Source organism: Quercus suber, unplaced genomic scaffold (genome assembly GCF_002906115.3).
Source record: "Quercus suber isolate HL8 unplaced genomic scaffold, Cork oak 2.0 scaffold_399, whole genome shotgun sequence".
NCBI lineage: Eukaryota > Viridiplantae > Streptophyta > Magnoliopsida > Fagales > Fagaceae > Quercus > Quercus suber.
Genome location: NW_027069850.1, coordinates 239,448 through 257,868, shown reverse-complemented (window position 1 = coordinate 257,868; position 18,421 = coordinate 239,448). Strand labels below are relative to the sequence as shown.

At 35.7% G+C, this 18,421-nt stretch overlaps 2 protein-coding genes across 2 annotated transcripts; both read left to right on the top strand.

The window, feature by feature from the left end:
* The first annotated feature begins 1,326 nt into the window (after positions 1-1,326).
* LOC112025327 (mitochondrial outer membrane protein porin 4) lies at positions 1,327-10,467 on the top strand. The gene is made up of 7 exons (XM_024057979.2): positions 1,327-1,483; positions 3,306-3,386; positions 4,192-4,259; positions 6,732-6,842; positions 7,007-7,093; positions 8,738-8,946; positions 9,803-10,467. The coding sequence occupies exons 2-7, from the start codon at positions 3,338-3,340 to the stop codon at positions 10,107-10,109; spliced, it is 831 nt and encodes a 276-aa protein (XP_023913747.1). The 5' UTR covers positions 1,327-1,483; positions 3,306-3,337; the 3' UTR covers positions 10,110-10,467.
* A 1,106-nt stretch (positions 10,468-11,573) lies between these two features.
* On the top strand, positions 11,574-15,810 carry LOC112025266 (protein YIP4a). The gene is made up of 3 exons (XM_024057921.2): positions 11,574-12,284; positions 15,035-15,109; positions 15,381-15,810. The coding sequence occupies exons 1-3, from the start codon at positions 11,763-11,765 to the stop codon at positions 15,639-15,641; spliced, it is 858 nt and encodes a 285-aa protein (XP_023913689.1). The 5' UTR covers positions 11,574-11,762; the 3' UTR covers positions 15,642-15,810.
* The last annotated feature ends 2,611 nt before the right edge of the window (positions 15,811-18,421 follow it).

Sequence of the window (18,421 nt, the reverse complement as noted above, 5' to 3'; positions counted from 1 at the left end):
AAACCCTACTCTGGAACCTTGTTCACAAGTTCCTTCAGTCAAAAACTATAAAACCCTACCAATATGCATTCACCTCCAAATCTCTTCGCTTGTTTGATGGAGTAATCATTTTGGCGTGCCCTTGATACCTTGTTAAGGTCCATAAGATTGGCTCTTGGTCATTGGGAAGGCTTATTAAAACAGTCTATGTCTATGAGCAAGTTTCTTGATTTTCATTCCCCACAGTATTCCAATATGCTAAGAAGATGGAGACGTGTGTCCTCTATGTCCAAGCCTGCCAATGTGAATGGCACCCACACCCACCTATGCAAAACATTGATGGTGAACACATTGCATACCAAAAAAATGAAACACAATTGGTGAATTCCATACATACAAAGAGCTTTGTAACATTAAACTTTATCGATTTTTCATCAGAAAATTGTGAATTTTTTTTTAATGTATAAAAAGAGTTCTATTACGTTGACAAACCAAAAACCTGGGAAAATACTTATAAATATAAAAACATTATCAAATGACGAACCACATCAATGTTAACCGGATCATGGGGTCTAGATGGTGACTATGTTAAGATTACGTATGGTTGCACTAAATTACCTTGAGTTTTTGGCACAATTCCGCATGCATCATGAATTCACAATACTATTTTCCTTTTTTTTTTAATAAAAAAAATTCTCTAAATCAATATCTCATTAATCATATATCAAAATTGAATATTTTAAAGTTAAGAGACCAAAATGAAGTAAATCTTTTTTTTTAATTTTTTAATTTAATAGTTACAATGGAAATAAAGGGATTTGATCTCTAAAATTTTGAATTAAAAAAACTAAAAGATGTTAATGAAACTACAAGAAGCTTGACAAATAAACCCCGAATTTAAAGGGCAAAAATTACAATTTATCCCAATAATAATTGCGAAGGTGAGAGAAAATTACGAAAGGCAATTCCACGTGCAAATAAACAAAAATGGGTTTTGGAGTCAACTGACTAGCAAGGCCAGCCAAGCTTCGGCAAGCGAATCCAGATTCCAGAGTACTTGCTAAAAAAACACCAGAAAAGAAAAATCTCCAGCCACCGATTCCAGGACACAAACGTCATTTCATACTTTCCACACTGTCTTTCCGGTAATTTTAGATTCACGCCAAAAAAATAAAAATCATCAAAATCTCTACCTCACTTTACAGTGACCTAATACCCTCACAGACCAATCAACACCGTTCCTCGAATTCCAAATCTCCAATCAAAACCCACTCTTTCGCTCACGTTGCCGTGACCTTGAGTCAGCCAATTTGACCTTTTTTTTTTTTCTTGAGCACCACACACCCACACACGCACACTCATATAGACTCTGCTATATTTTCCTAGCGTATAAATTTCACAGCTCTCTCTTCTCTCTCTCCTGAAGCGGTCCATTAAGCGCCGCATCAGGGTTTTGTCGGCGATCGATTCTCTTCCAACTCCGACTACGATACTTCTTTTCTCTGTGAGTCCTTTTATTCAACTTCTACAGTTTTTTTTTTTTTTTTAATTGATGAGATTTGCTTGTTGATTTTGGTGAAAAAGTTTGTTAATGTGTTATGGCTTTATTAGAGTTTATATAGTTTAGACTATGCTTCAAATCTAACTGAGAAAACTTGAGAGCTTAAATTTATAGGTTTAGTTGTTTAGAAATGCCAATCATTGGTGCACATTCTTCTTAATAATGAGTTCAATTGAAATACCATTTAAGTGCCAATGCTAACATTACAAAAACAACAGTAACAAAGCCTTAATCCCAAATTTCTCGGAGTCGGGTATGGATTCCCTACAAGATTAGTTACGGGTCTGCGTTGGATCCATTCATGACACAGTGACTAGATTTTTTTTTTTTTTTACTCTGGCTGCCAACCTACCTACCACAATCCTCCTACTTTTACGTTAGCGGAGTTATGCCAATGAAACATTGATGCCCTGATTTTTTGTTATATGTGTAAAAAATGTGAAAGTTTTAGATGTATGGAAAGATTGGAGCATTGGTTGTGGAATTTCAGTCTTTGATTGGGGGAAAAAAAGAGAGCTTACTACTTGGTTGATGAAATGTATTTTTCATGGGCCGTGTAGACTTGGACATAGTACCATTTCTTTTAAATCAAGTAGATGTATTTATATCCTCTGCTATGTTTGTGATGAAGGCGTGCCCGTGACATACTACTATACTAGTGTATTAAGCACGTGCTCAATGGGTCTTTAACTCATGACCTTACCCTCCAACCAATTATTATGGAGAAAGAAGTGCTAGTTAAGCTATAGCTCATTGGCGTATTTTGGGTTGAAAAAAATCAACTTTACATATACCAGTTTCATCTGGGAATTTCTTTCCCCCCTTTGCTTTATTGTGGACTATTTGATAATTGCAAAAGATTCATGAAGACCAGTCCTCTGATCATAATTTTGTGTCCTTCTAGATATTGTGAGTATTTTCCAGTGTAACTTCTGCATCTTGTGCATGGATATCACTTCTTACTGACATTAAGACTTTCAAATATTACTTCAATTCCGAGTGTGTTTTCACTCATTATGTTAGACTGATAATATTTCCTGAGGTAAATGTTGTCATAAATCTCCCGCATTAGTCAAAAGTAGGTTCTGGAATAGTTGTCTTCTAAGAAGTTTCTTCTTTCTTGTGTTTGAAGGTCCAAATAGCTTTCACAGATAGAGCTGCTTTATAAGATACCATTGAATAATTACTTAAGAAAAGCTGCTTTCTAAGATGCTATCAAAAAGATCAGAGGCAGATATGCTTCTTTTTTTTTTTGTTATTCAGTTTTTCTTGGATACTTCATACCAAAATGGTCACATGCCTTTTCCCTGTCTACATTGCCAGTGATGGGCAGAATGTGGTATGCTTTTATGCTGCATGAGAAACTGTTTATAAATTCTAATTTTGGTAGCACTGGGACTCATTACCCAGTGAACCACATAACCCAGACTCTGCATTAGTCTACAGCTCATTTTATTCTACAATATATATATTATTTTACAGTGTATAGTTTCATTAGAGTCTTCCTTAAGTTATTTCTAATCATGTTAGGTTATTTTCTGTCTATTTGCTTTGGGGTTGACATTTTTCCTTGGTGAGTTTAAATTAATAAGGATACCGTGCTCACATATATTTTTACAAAAAACATATAACTGTATGTGCTGGTGGACGCATTCTTATGAACTGAGTCCTGTCTTTTTTTCTCATTTGTTATTTCTATCCCCATGCAAGATATAATGATGCTGTGTAAATCTACAACTTATGGTATTTATCATATTTGTGGCAGATCGTGGTACAGATCTTTTATTCTGGTTAGACATGGCTACCAGTCCAGCATCATTTTCGGATATAGGCAAAAGAGCAAAAGGTATCCCCAATTTGATACATTTACATATGCTATATTCTTGTCTGCATCTTGGGCTGTATATTTGGATAACATGGGTTGTAGAATACAGAATTGTTGCAGTTTTTTTTTTTTTTTTTTTTTTTTTTTTTGGACACCCCTGCAAGTTAACCAGAAGTTTAGCCAAGTCAAATAGTGCAAGCACACTTGAGCAAAGGTGACAGTAGGATGTAACAATTTGGGGTAGCACTAAGTAACATTCACAAAGTTGGCAACATATGCTAGATATTCTTTTACCAAGTATATTGTTAGTTGCATGACATCTAGTGCACCGACTAATGATTTTATTTCTCAAGTTCTGATTAGCAAGACCTGGCTTGTCACAGCTAAGTAAATCTGCATGGATTTGATCTCCTGAAAAATGTGATGTATCTGTCCTTGAAATAAAGTGATTAATATAGTTGAGTTTGTCTATGAAGTTTTCAATTCTAGCAGATGCGTTGTGCCCTTATAAGAGGGAGAGTGATTGATGATTGTTACATAATTGGTAGATTTAGGATGTTTAGACATTGGGTTAGATTTCATTGAGTTTCCTGTGGACAAGGTCCTTTAAGTGCATAGAAATTAAAAGAAAAGTGATATATTTAAATCTGCAGTACTTGAGTTAAACTGTTATAATAGTTTGATATATCTAAAAATGTCTGAGCCCTAGCTAATTTTGCAATTATGATTTTGAATTGTTAGATGCTATCATGGTTTAACGTTTAGTATTCAAACTTTGCTGTAACATGCTTATTTTGGTTGTGTTTAAATCTTCACTTTTATGCAGACCTCTTGACCAAGGATTACAACTTCGATCACAAGTATACTCTGTCATTGCAGGGCTCATCTGGGCTGGTATTGTGTCTGATCCTACTTTCTGCTCTTAAATTCTTTGTTTTGCAGAACTTCGTTTTTCTTTAGGGCAGTTTGACTGGTTTACTGAGGAGATTGAAACTCTCTGCTTTAATTTGCTATTATATCTGATTCTTTTAAACAATGATTGTGCTATAGGCTTTTGAGTTTATGTAGGTCTTAGGAATCAGCTAAGATTGATTATTTGTAATGTGTTTTCTATTTCTATCCCCCCCCCCCCCACCCCTTCTCCACTCTCGAGTTTAAAGGTAATAAATCAATTAAAATTAAATGATGAATCTCAGGAGGTTTTTTTTTTTTAATAAAGTGTCAATCCTCAAGTCAAAATTCTTTAACAGACAGTTCAGTTATGACGATCTGTGTTCATCAGTTTCAGAGGTATATGAATCCAAGACAGCCAATGAGTGGACAGTTGGGATAATTAAGTCTAGTATGAATTAGCTTCTGATGTATCTCTAGATATTGAGTTATCTGTAAATTCTTCACTTCATATTCTTCCTCCTCTTTATGGTGAGGTGAATTTTCTTTTTGATAAATAATATAAAAATAATAATAACTTTGATTGATATGGAAGAGATACCTTATGGCCAACGAGTTCTAGTTCAAAAACAATCATCATCCTTTGTAAGAGCAAGGTGGAAGGTGAGGTCGTGGGTTCCTGGGAGCATGTGTAATTACTAATAAAAAGAATAAAAATTTTAGAGGAGATATCTCATGTCAAAGTACTCCCAAAGAATTACATTCTAAAGAGAGTCTGTAAAATCTACAATTGAATTCATATAACTAGTTCCAAAAGTGCATAACCACTTGAACAATGATCTCAAAAATAAGGACTTCAGCTCAATAACTGAAACCTACACCCCATTAAATGTGCAGTTGTTCCAGTTGTTCCTCTCCCTTCAAATTACCTACATTAAACATCAGTGGTGAAATTCCAAGCAAAAAGCTTCCATGTTTACCAATTCAACTCCTTCATCCAAATAGTAAATCCACCACTCTTTTAGGCATCACCCAATCAACCTGAAACATATAATAAACAAAAGACGACAAAAATGTTCAAAAAATTAAAATTAAAATAAACAAAAGACGACAACAACTGATCAATAATTTCACCATTGCATTTGCACATACAACACCACTCCACTAATGTAATGCATCCCCCCAAACACACACACAAGGCAATCCTTTTTGGAGCCTTATTGCATCAAATACTCTTCCAATAAAGACTCACTCCATTGGAATCTCTAAAACCCATGTAATATGATCAAACATCAAACTTACTATTGCTATTCAACCTACACCTCATACGATCAGTACCTTCATAAATTGGTATATTGGAATACAATGTATACTATTCCGATTCCCTATCATTACCCCATGTACCTTTCCTGACCATGATTGTTATTGATCTTCTAATTTTCTATGATTAGCACATTTGTTAACATGATTTAGCAGTGTTGAAATGTTTGGATAAATTGTTTTTCAATTTGGAAGTTCTCACATGACTAGAGGATGCAAGTCAGGATTCTGGTTTCCTCAAAGGGAAGAATTTGTGTATGTCAATGAGCTCTGCCACAAATGGTTGTTCTTCCTCCCATATGAATGGGTGGATGAGGGTTAGGTCATGGTTTCAAAACCCACTGGTGCATTAGTTACTTACAATCCAAAAGGATTTATGTACTCCAGTCAATGTATATGCATTTTTATCTGCTAAGTCTTGATTAGTAAAGCAAATTCATTTTGGGGTAATCATTGATTTCATTCAACTGTTTGGGGGTGGTTTTGAAAAAAAAAAAGCAGTGTCATTTTGGGGTCTATGTTTGTCGTTTTAATGGGATTTTGTAATGTTCGTTTGCTTGGCTTTTGGATTAGGTCCATTTAGGATTTAAGAAGTATTTGGGTATTGCTGGTTATTTTGGCTTTTTGAAATATGGATGCTTTTCTTTTTTTTAAAAAAAAAAAAGTAAAGCAAATTCATTCAAGAATGAAGTTCAGATCAGTATTTGTCTTGTCAATGGCCTTCATTGCTAAGAGCATTGGTCTCTTCTGACTGTTTGTCTCATGTTTTCATTTCTTTGCTGTTGTGATTTTTCTTTTTCTCTCTACATGTTCCCTTCTTCTTCTTTTTTCTCCCTCAAACAATGTTGGCCATAATTGCTGGCACCTCTGTATTCTGCACATGCATTTCTTTCTAAAGCAGCTTTGAAATAAGTGGTATGGAAGGAAATGGGCAAAATGCAATACAGAAAGCCAATGAGCTCTAGCTCAAATGGCACCTCCTTCCCTTTTAAGAACAAGGTGGATGTTTAGATCTTCATCCAAGGCATGCTCTATGTATACATTAAACCCTTAATGCAGAATTTGTTTTTATGCTAATAAAATAAAGTTTAATCTTCCTTCCTCTTGCTTATGATGTTGCGTAATGTACCCATATGCTTAATTTTTTTATGGCAGGGACTAATAGCTACAGGTTTGAAGAGGGATCAAATATTTGTTGGTGACATAAATACCTTGTACAAGAGTGGGAAGACAACAGTGGATGTGAAAGTTGATACCTATTCTAATGTAAGTGAGGAGATTTTGTCCTTTAAACAAATTTTTGTGGTGTCTTGTAATGTTTATAGTGTAATCCATACCCATGGTACTGTTTTCAAGAAACTGGGCATGCCCCGTGATTTGCATTTGTGATCTTGACAGATTTAAAGTATTTCAAATTTACATTTTAACAGGTGTCTACAAAAGTGACCTTGAGTGATATCTTGCCAAGCACCAAAGCTGCCTTTAGCTTCAAGATACCAGATCATAAGTCTGGAAAGGTCAGTAAGATGCAATTAACGGAAATGAAATTGGTAAAAATTTTGAACAAAAAATATAAAGAAAAAAAGGATGATAATCTCATTGTAGAATAATGATTTCTTTTTTTTAAGTGGTAATCTTTGGGATATTGTTTGTTCTCTATTTTTTCCATAAAATTTTTGTTTCCATTGAGTTCTTTCCAGCTTGAGCTCCCAACAATTTTTAATCTTTTTAGAAGTCATAATGCCCAACCATTAATTTGGGAAAAGTGCCAAAATCAGTATTGTGGCTATGGGCTGTTGTCTAAGTGGATTCCCCATTACCAGAATTCTTATGGGCATTTGTTTGGGGTTGGCATGGTATGGATGGTAATAAAGAAATAAGGAACAGATAAAGGAATAAGGGAATTGGTTGCCACAAATTCATGAATTAGGGAAGACCAATTTGCTGGTTCTCTGAGATTATAAAGAATAAAAAATAAGGTTATGATATATATTGGGTCAGGCAGGCTTATTTTACATTTTATATACAGTGCTTAATTTGAAGCTAGAATGCTGTTAAGGTGGTTGACTCTAGTTAAGATAAATATAAACAGTATCCTCTTTGCAAAAACTTTGTAATCTATAATGGTTTCTTCTTGCTTTTGCTGTTGTTCCTTGCAAACAGGGCAAGAATATGGCCAATGAGCTCTACCTCAAATGACACCTTCTTTCCTTTTAAGGGCAAGATGAGGATAAGGTCTTGGGTTCAAGACCCACTGGGTGCAAAAAAGGCAAGAAAGTGAATAAATGTGAGAAGATTTTGGATTGCTAAAATCAATGAGTTGAAACATTATTGGCAATTCTGGATGACAATTTGCTAGGGCAGTGGTGATTTGTGGGAACTCTGATATGGGATCATTAGATCTTTGGGTTCTAATCTAGGCATTATGATGTCTGAGTATCATTAGATAACTAGTTTGAGATGCTAGCAGGCAATCTAAGATGAGAAGCCCTACCCCAGACTTTCCATATTAATCATAATTTGTGATTAGAATTGGGGGCTCTACAAAGTATAAAATATGATGCGGTGGGGTGGGGTGGGGTGGGAGCCTGTTGGGAGAGAAACTTCTGAATTAGTTCAGCTAGTGTTTGAAATGTGCATCTACATTGAAGTTACATATGCAAATAGTCAATTATGAGATTGGGTAAATGGTTGAACAGAGGGTTTCCTTATTTGTCACTGTATTACTAGCATGTGTATGTGGATGTAAGGACTGGACACAAGAGTGTATAGTTTTTTCTTTTTTTCTTTTTTAACTTACCTAACCAACCACTTTCCAATATACCATGATATGTCAATAAGGGATTGTTTTACATTGAAAAGTTGTTTTCAGTGAGCTCTTGTTCAAATGGTACCTCCTTCCCTTGTAAGAGGCAGGTGGGTGCATGTGTAACTTACCAATCAAAAAAAGATTTGAAATGCTGGAGGAGTTTATGGAAAAATCAATCAAAAAAGATTTAAAAAGTACAGATGACATTGTGAAAAGAGTAATGAACGTCCAATGCTTTTATTGTTCTGGAAGCTCTTAATTTGGGATAATCTCAAGTTTTGATTCTTAATGGTAAAATGTCACATTCTGGCATCCTGAAAATATCTGACATTTTCTCTACTTTGTACCTCAGCTGGATGTGCAGTACATTCATCCTCATGCAGCAATTGATTCCAGTATAGGCCTGAACCCAACTCCTCTCTTGGAGCTTTCAGCTGCAATTGGTAGCAAGGATCTCAGTTTGGGTGCTGAAGTTGGATTTGATACCGCTTCTGCTAACTTCACCAAGTACAATGCTGGGATTGGCATGAACAGGCCAGATTACTCTGCATCAGTTTTACTGTAAGTTTAGATCAAACCTAACTTTCCTTGTTTTAAAGTATATTTATTCTTAGGGTTAATTGCATCTATCCATGCTAAATTATAAGTTCATTTGCAATTTTCACTCTAAATACGTAATTTTGCAATCAACATCATAATTCGAGGTTTATTTAGAATGTCTACCCCACCATCCAAATTTAGGGGTAAAATTACAAATTAGGGGGCTGGTTGGGTAGTGAGATCCACTAATGTCAAAGTTTACATATTGGTTTTCATTAATTTGCATGTCCACCCAATTAGCCTACTTGTATGTTAATTTTAACATTGATTTTGGATAGTCTGGTGGACACTGGACATTGCAAATTATTGTCAAATTAGCGTGTTGGTTGCAAACGTTTATAATTTAGGGCGGACATAACAAATGACCCCATGGTAGGTGGATAGTCAAAATGTGTGTGCACACTAATTTGTTTCAACAAGGACCTTTTCTGGATTCATGCTTGCATTTTAGGTAACCTACACTAGGCCAGAAAAGGAAATGAGTGTATGTGTATGTGCATGTGCGCACGCGTGTGCACTTTTTTGTTCTAACAAAGGCTAATTTGGCAGATAAAATTCAAAAGTATTCATCGGCTTAGATTAAAGCTTTTTACTGCATCTTTTCTAGAAGCTTATTAAATGTTCTAAAATGATGCTGAGTAAATTTTGATAAATGGAATTTCAATAAATCTTAGAAGGTCCTTTTGAGTTTTGTCTGTTTCCTGCTGACATACTAGTTTCTTTTCTTCCCTAGCAACAGTTTCTGGATGGATATATTTTAATTACAAATGCAAGGTTAGTCTTGTTTGTAACCTGGAATATGTGATTGTTTATGCAGGACGGACAAAGGACAGGTACTGAAGGCATCTTATGTTCATCTTGTGAATCCTGTCAATGGGACAACAGTTGGTGCTGAAATGTCTCACAGATTAAACACCAATGAAAACAGTTTTGCAATTGGAAGCTCTTATGCACTTGATCAGTTAACTGTGGTAAAAACAAGATTCTCTGACAATGGGAAAGTGGCGATGCTATGCCAGCGTGAATGGAGGCCTAAGTCACTGGTTACTTTATCAGCTGAGTATGATTCAAAGGCCAGTAAAGCAGCCCCGAAGTTGGGTCTTGCCCTTAGTCTCAAGCCTTGAGTACTGGATTGATATCATGTTCGGCAATTTGAAATTAATACCTTTCAATGTGGCGTATTTCCTTCTCAAGTTCCAAGAGGGTATGTTTTACCCTAATTTTATTTAAATACCAAAGATTATTGCTCTAAGGATGAAATGTGCTTTGAAGCAGTGCTAGGGAAGGTGGACCCATTTTTGGGAAAAAGGAAAATTACAATGATATTTACATTTTTTGGTCTAATTTTTGAGAATGCAATAGAATGTAAGATTGCTCAGACAGAATTGGTGACTCTCACGGGGATCTCAGCTTTAAATCCCATTTTGAGTATAATGTTGGTGCCGGAGTTTTCTGGCATAATTTAATAACTGATTTGGTCAATTACTACTATCTAATTTCTAGCTATTTCACTGCGTGAATGATAAATGTATTTGCACGGGTCATCGCAATGATCACAACGTCATTAATTTGCTACTCATCACACTGCAGCAAACCCACGAAATCAGCTGGATCTGATTGCTCGTCACATGTCACTGGCCGGTGGAACACCCATGCCCTGACAATAGGCAAGGAGTTAGCACTTGCTAAATCCGAACCCTTCAGATTAGATGGCAGGGGCAATAGAAATTTGTTTAAACCTAACCTGTGGACATAATTATCACTTGCTTTAGATATATGCAATGAGCTCTCTCACAATGGGTGGGCCCTATCCATTGTGAGTGGCATGTTGTATGCATCCCTAATAGGAAATGTTGTCTTTGAATTTTTAATGAAGTTCTCTTACCTTTGTCTATGTCCAATTAGTTCTAATCCATTCTCCAATCAATGCAAACTTTTACTCAAATCGACCTAAAATTTCATAACCTAGTATTTCTGTCACCATTATTAACCCAACTTAAAAATTTAAAAATAAAATAATAATAAAAAGTTGGGGGAGGGACATTATAAAAAATATTATTTATCACTAGATTATCACTTGGAAGTTTTAGATCCTTTAAAAAGTGTTCATTTAATGGCTATAATTCAATGTAGAAAAAATATGAGCATTTAGACTTTGCTAACTCATTAACTCTAGTTTAGTTTATTTATTTTACTTTAAATCGTGACGTTTAAATGAAGAGTAAATTTAGTGTCACAAATTTTTCTACAATTTTGCCACAACTTTGTTACATGACGATTCATGAGTGATAGAAATAAAATAGTGAGTCTATGATTTTACCACTCATGAGTCACCATATAACAAAGTTATGAAAAAATTTGCGGCAATAGACTTACTCTTAAATGAATTATCTCCATTTCAATTGAAAGGATCTAGATCAAAGTGTTAAATTGAAGGATCCATATTCTCACCGGATACCCGACCCAACTTCTTTGTGACGCCTTCAATACCTGTCAACTCCTTGACGACGACGTTTCAAAGTGATTAACACGTTAAAACTAACAGCAACAGAGTTAAATTAAATAATAATATAATAACAACAAAAAAGGAAAAAGGAAGTTTCAGACTTGAGAGCGCAACAGAGTCGCGTACCAAGAAAATTACCAATACCATTGTCCAATCCAATCCCAACGGAATCAACAATGCGAATTCTCTCTCTCTCACTAGATAGATAGATCTCCTCATTCCCTCACTCCCTCAGATCCCATTTCTAAACCAAAAACCAACAAAATCCAAAATGTCACACAGCGACACCATACCTCTCCACCAATCTTCCCAATCGGACATTGACGAGATCGAGAACCTAATCCACGCCAGCGTCCAATCCAGCTCCGCCACCGTCCTCCCCGCCCGTCCCCCAAGTCCGCCGCGCGCTTCCATCCCAATCTCATCCTCTCCTTCTCCTTCTCCTTCTCCCTCCCCCTTCATCTCCTCCAACCTCCCTCCTCTTCCCCCGACCAATCACAAGGTGCCATCTGTCCCCTCCGCCCCTCCTCCGCCTCCCCTTCCCTCCTCCTCCTCCTCCTCGCGCGTAGCTCCCACCGGGTTCGGACCTGCCCCGAACACCCTCACCGAGCCCGTGTGGGACACGGTGAAGCGGGATCTGTCAAGGATCGTGAGCAATTTGAAGCTGGTGGTGTTTCCGAATCCCTATAGAGAGGATCCTGGAAAGGCGTTGCGTGATTGGGATCTTTGGGGTCCATTCTTCTTCATTGTCTTCTTGGGCCTCGCTCTTTCTTGGTCTGCCTCCGTCAAAAAGGTTTTCATTCCTTTCTCTACTCTTAAGCTATAAATTTAGTCATAAAATTACCAATAGATCGCGTATATTTGCTATTGAATGCTCTGCTTTTTCGTCTTTGTGCCTTACTTCATCTTAAAATTTGATGGTAGCTAATGTAGCTTACTTGTTCGCTGATAAATTATCGATTGTCTCGAGAGCTTAAGCCGTTAGGAAATGGCAAATTTGATCATTTAGTGGTTATTCTATTACTCTTTTTGTAATGTGTGGAACGGGTTTTTGATATTTTAAATGGGAGGTAGAGCGGAGTAGGGTTTGAACTCAGGCTTGCTTTGATACCGTGATAAATTACCAATTGTCCTAAAAGTTTAAGTTGTTAGGAGATGATAAATTTAATCGATACTACTTTGCTTGTTCTTCAACTTTATGATTGATGGTCGTTTTCTTTCTTGAGTGACCCGGTGTAAACGTACAATTTGTTTTGAAAGAAGTATTCTGTTCTGTGTCTCTGTTGTTTCACTTTAGAACCCTAAAATCCTTTGACCAACTATGTTTTCCAGTTTTCGTATTAAGGAGCTTGCTTATATTGCAAGTGATAAATGGCATTGCAATTTTTGTTATTGATCTTCTTTTTCTTTGTTCTATGGAAACAATTTTGGGGCATTGAGTTCTTTGCTTGGTGTTGCTAGATGTGGAACTCTTCATCAGGTTTTTGAGTCAGACTGACAGAGAGAGTGTCTTTTATGTTATATTATTCAAATTGTACTCATAATGTTCGTATTGTGTTACATCTTGCCATATTGGTAATTGGTATTTTATGATACTTAATCTACACATAAGAATTAGAAATGAATGCATTTGGGAGATGAGATAGATATTAACAAGGACAAAATTAGTCAGTAAGCTCTAGTTCAAATGAAATCTCCTACCCTAATTCAGCAAGGTGGAGGGTGAAATTGTGGGTTTAAGACCTACTGGTTGCTTGTGTAATTACTGATGTAAAAGTAGGACAATATTAGAAAATGATGGCCAGGATTGTGGTGGCAGTGTAGGTTTACTGATGTGGGTCAGCAAAGGGAATATCATTAGGTTTTGTGGCCTGGCCCACCTGCGGCTTAATGTAATGGCAGCTTTGACTTGAGGGATGGGTTTTGTTGTTAGCAAGGGCTTGGCTTTGGCATGGGTTTGTTTTGTTCGTCCAAGCAGATATTGGGAGTTGGGTGGGTTGTGAGTAGTTGTTTGGAATTTTCAAGGCCATTGCTGGTGGCGGTTGTGCTATGGGCAATAGCATAGCTCTTTAATGGTGATTGGGGCCTTTTTCTGGGTGAGAGTTTGATAGGGGTGGGGTTGGCTTTTGGGGGCTTTTGGTTGTCTGTAGTGTGTCTCTTTAGTCTTTACTGTGTATGGCTTGGTGATGATTATTTGAATGTGGAGAGGGGTTTACTGGTTTCTGAGCAGCTAACTACTTTCTTGTCGTGTTTTTTCTTCTGCTGCTGCATGTTAGTTTCCTATCATGACTGTTACTGCCTTGTTGGTGGTTGTTGTCTTTGTTATGGAATTGATTGTTTTGGGTGGTAGTTTGGGTTTTATTTGTGGAGAGAAGAAAGGGAGAGAACTATTTTTTATTTACCAAAAAAAAAGGGAAGGGACAGAGAGAGAGGGATGTGGCTGACAGCTGGAGAAGAAATAGAAGAGAGGAGAGAATGAAAAGGGGATTGCCACGTCAGATAAAAAATGGCACACTTTCTGTTAGCCACTTCTGCAAGAAAAGTAATGGTAGATAGATGAAAGGAGTAATTGTCATATTTGAAATATTTTAGGTATGTAATGGTAACATTTTGAATTTCTGTAATCTTAGAACCTAAATGTGTTATCCATCTTTCGTACACCCTGTATGCTTGATGTATCAGTTCTCATCAAAAAAACTTATTACTTGCCCCAAAAAAAAAAAAATTGTACTTTTCAAATTTCAATGACTAAAAACTTCTAACCAGTTGGTTGACTTCTTGTCGAAAACTGCATCTCTAGCATTTTCTATAACTCATTATTAAAATTACTTTTTTTTTTCTAGATGTATTACAAATTTTTCAATATACATTGGTCAAAGCCAGACATATTTTTTTTATTGAAGATTACCGTTGGCCTGAATTGCACAGTTGCCTGTTTGCATTCGATACTTCTTTTCTGTATTTGTTCTAATGAAGAAAGATTTCTGGCTTATTTGATTATGGAGCCTGTAATTATGCTATTAATTTAATCATCTTCATACTCTCTACCATCGATTACGTTTTCCATAGTAATTTCTACTTAAATTAAACTTGTGGTTAATTAGCTCGAGCTCAAAAGGCACCTCCTTCCCCATAAGAAAGGGTGGAGGGTAAGGTCTTGAGATCAAAACCAACTTTTAGTGCGTCATGTGTGTGTAAATTCACATAAAATTAATAAAATAAAAAAATAGTAAAAAACTTGGAGATGCCGAAAGTGAATGACAAAATATGTATTTCTTTTCAATAAAGATGCATTTTTTTCTCTACAATTGAAGTACTTCATATTTCATTCCTTTTCAGTCTTTGTGCTCTTTCCTTTTACCTTTTTGTGGCTGTGCTTCTTACCTTTTCCTTAGGATATCATTCCCAATTTAGGTTTGGTAGTACATCCCAATAGGGGGTGGCCATACTTGTTTAATTTATCCCTCTCATCATTTTATTTCTCAGTTAAACCTAATATGTTATACTTGGCTTGTTACCAACATTCTTTTCTATAATCTCCAGTCTGAGGTTTTTGCTGTTGCGTTTGCGCTTCTTGCTGCTGGTGCTGTAATTCTGACATTGAATGTACTACTACTGGTAAGTTTCTCTCTCATTAACTTCTTTTTTGGGTATTAGATTTTCAGCTTCCTTCCTGTTAGACATCCAAATTCTTGAAATGTAGTCTATGATTGTGTGCAAAAAGATTATGATAGTACCCAAATGTCAATAAATTGAATCTAGGAGATATGACAGCGTGCATATGTTCTGTAATTTTTATTTTTTAATTAGAGTAGAAAGAAAAAAGTTAGTCTTCATACATAGTAAGAGGTTGACTATGGCTGTCATTTGTTTACAATCCTTATTTCAGGGTGGACACATAATCTTCTTCCAAAGTCTAAGTTTGCTGGGTTATTGCTTGTTCCCTCTGGCTGTTGGAGCTATAATCTGCATGTTGAAGGACAATGTGATATTGAAAGTGATTGTGGTATCTGTGACGTTGGCGTGGAGCTCCTGGGCTGCATACCCTTTCATGAGTTCAGCAGTCAACCCTAGGAGAAAAGCCCTTGCACTCTATCCTGTTTTTCTCATGTATGTATCTGTTGGTTTTCTCATCATTGCCATTGATTAAAACATTACCAATGCCCATTATAGAGACTCCCATAAGTATTATAATAGGAATTTCATGTCATGTTAAATTCTCTCATGTTACTGTAATTTTTGACTTCTGAGTTGACGTGTTTGTTGACAATTCTGCTGATATTATATACTAGTTGTATGAAACAGTCTGTGATTCTTTATCCTTCTCTATCATGCATTTTGTAAGTGAAGATATGAGGATCAAACTCAAGGTGATATACGTATTGATTAAAAGGTAATTTATATTTACAGATCTCCTTTAGTTGGTAATTACAATTGTAAAATAGTTTTTTTTAGATTAATAATGCCATTGTTAGTTTTTGTAAGTACAATATTCGCCATGTTTCAACATATTATTAAAAATAGTAGTCAAATTAGTCAAAGCCAGATCCAAAATGAAAAAGTAGCACCCTTTAGTCCTGGAATTGAGCCGTTTAAGTGCTCAACTTCAACCCATCCATTCATTCATATACGAAATTTGCGGGTAATATGGCTAAGGAGTGGAGTTTTGTTTGGAATTTGCGGCGAGTCTTGTATTACTGCTCCAAAATGTTTCCTATACTTCATAGTGCCCGTCTAGTTTAAAAGCTTTTTGGGCCAGAATCACATTGACAATTCGAAAACATGCCCACAGGGCATTTGGTAAAATTTTGAAATCACAGTCCGTAGGCATGAAAATGTGCATTTTTGCGTTACATCTCTGAATCAACAAATAACTACTTTTTCAAAAAGCCCGAATTGGCAAATAACTACTTTTTCAAAAAGCCCAAAAGTAAAAGGCTGAACCAAAGTCACCCTTAATAAACAACTAAACACACCAATATCTTTTATCTTAAAGCCTGCTTAACAATGCGTTTTCTATTTTGCCAAACCTGTAATGGAAAATATAAAGAATATAGATAAGCCAGCAAATGGAGCTTTCATTTTTGGCATGCATATATGGAAGCCCCATGTGTGGATCTATGTTTATAACGGAGCTTGCATCTTTGGCATGCATAGAAACACCAAATATGAGGGGATCAAAGTTAAATTTGTCTGCAAATTTGTTTTTCCATCAGTGTATTCTAATTAGAGAATGTTGACAGAACTATATAATTGACCTACATGATCCTCTTGTTATCGTCACGCATCAGCTACTACATGAATTTCAGACATATCAATAGCTGGAACTTATTGTAATGAATTGATTTCAGTTGGTGGAATTTATGAAAGCCAAGTACATGCATTTAACACGAAATTTGTCTCTAGTTGTGGGGCATGGCATACATATTAGTAAGTAGTTGATTTCTCCGTTGAAGTTTTAATTTGCTGCAATAATGTTAATGCTTCATTTCATGGCGCTTCTGGACCAATTAACTTTACATATTGGTAAGTGTAAATACCAACCTTGCGATCCTTTAATCACAGTCATATAGCCAACAAAACCATCAATTACATATGCATTCTGGATAGGCATAGCCGAAACAGAAATAAGTGCATAACTACGTAGTTGTTCTGATAGGACACTAGTGAACATCATTGTCTCCCCTATGGATAGAGTGGTGGCTACTTAGTTGTTCTATCGCGAATTGTAAGGAACTGCTAATTTGTCATGTTACCTAGAAGCCATTGGTCAGAAGAAAAGGTTGAAGTGCCATTTAACCTGTAAATTTACTATTTATTAGTAATGTATTTTGCTCATTACACCAAAGAAAAAAAGATGGAAGAAAACAAAACAAAACTCTTTCTATGGTAGCACATGGGATCCATGTGTTACAAGCTTGGGTATAACAATCGAGTAATTGATGAAGTTTGTTTAATTTTTCTAGATAATTCTCTTCTTTTCTCTATTTTCATTAATAGAAATGAGAATATGAAGTTTTCCCGAAAAGGAAAACTTAGACCTCTTAAGTTAAAAGTAGTTAATCATCATTTCTATTTGGGAAACAGGACTAGTCTCTAGTCTCTTTATGTACTGTCCACATCTAAATTCCAACTAGTTTAAAAGATAAACACTGCATTTCTATAATCTATCGGTAAAACTAATCATAACCTTCCATCTATGCTTAGCTAACTTTGCTTTTGTTTTTGCTTTTTCATCTGTTATTTTGTCTGTTTAAGTTGGTAAATGATTTTCTTGGATATCAAATCTGCAAATTCACGTGACAAATCCCTGTCAGTGTTCTTAGACTGTTGAGTGTTGACACACTACTTTGTTTATGTCTTCACTCAAGTGGGATTTTCCTTGTGTGTATAAAGTTGAGGATGGGTATAACAAAAATAAATAAATAAATAAGAAACTGTTCTAGTAATGGTTCTTTTAACTTAAGGATCTTTAAATACAGATATGATTTTTATTTGGGGGTAGAGAGATTACTGGTCATGCACATTGTACTCTATCTTCTTCCTGTAGTCATAGCCTCACCCCCATAAGTAAAATGTGCATATTTCATGAGAAAAGTTGAGTATGAAAATGGGAGAGACATTATCACTCGTGTCTTCCCGTTGCTTTCATACTGTTTCCAATTCCACACCTTCCACCATAGCTGCATATCATTTTCTAGTCATTGCCTTTTTTATTCCCCTATGACAACGTTTATTTTTCGCGTAATGTGACACTTCACTGTTCATAATTTGTTGTTAATGATTACATAATTTATTTGTTGTAAATTGACATCATTTTCCTACGAATTTATCATTTGACATCATTTTTATAATAAAACAATCATATTTTTTTTAACAAATTAGAAATATTATTACATAAATACCATACCCCTACTCCTCTAGAACTCG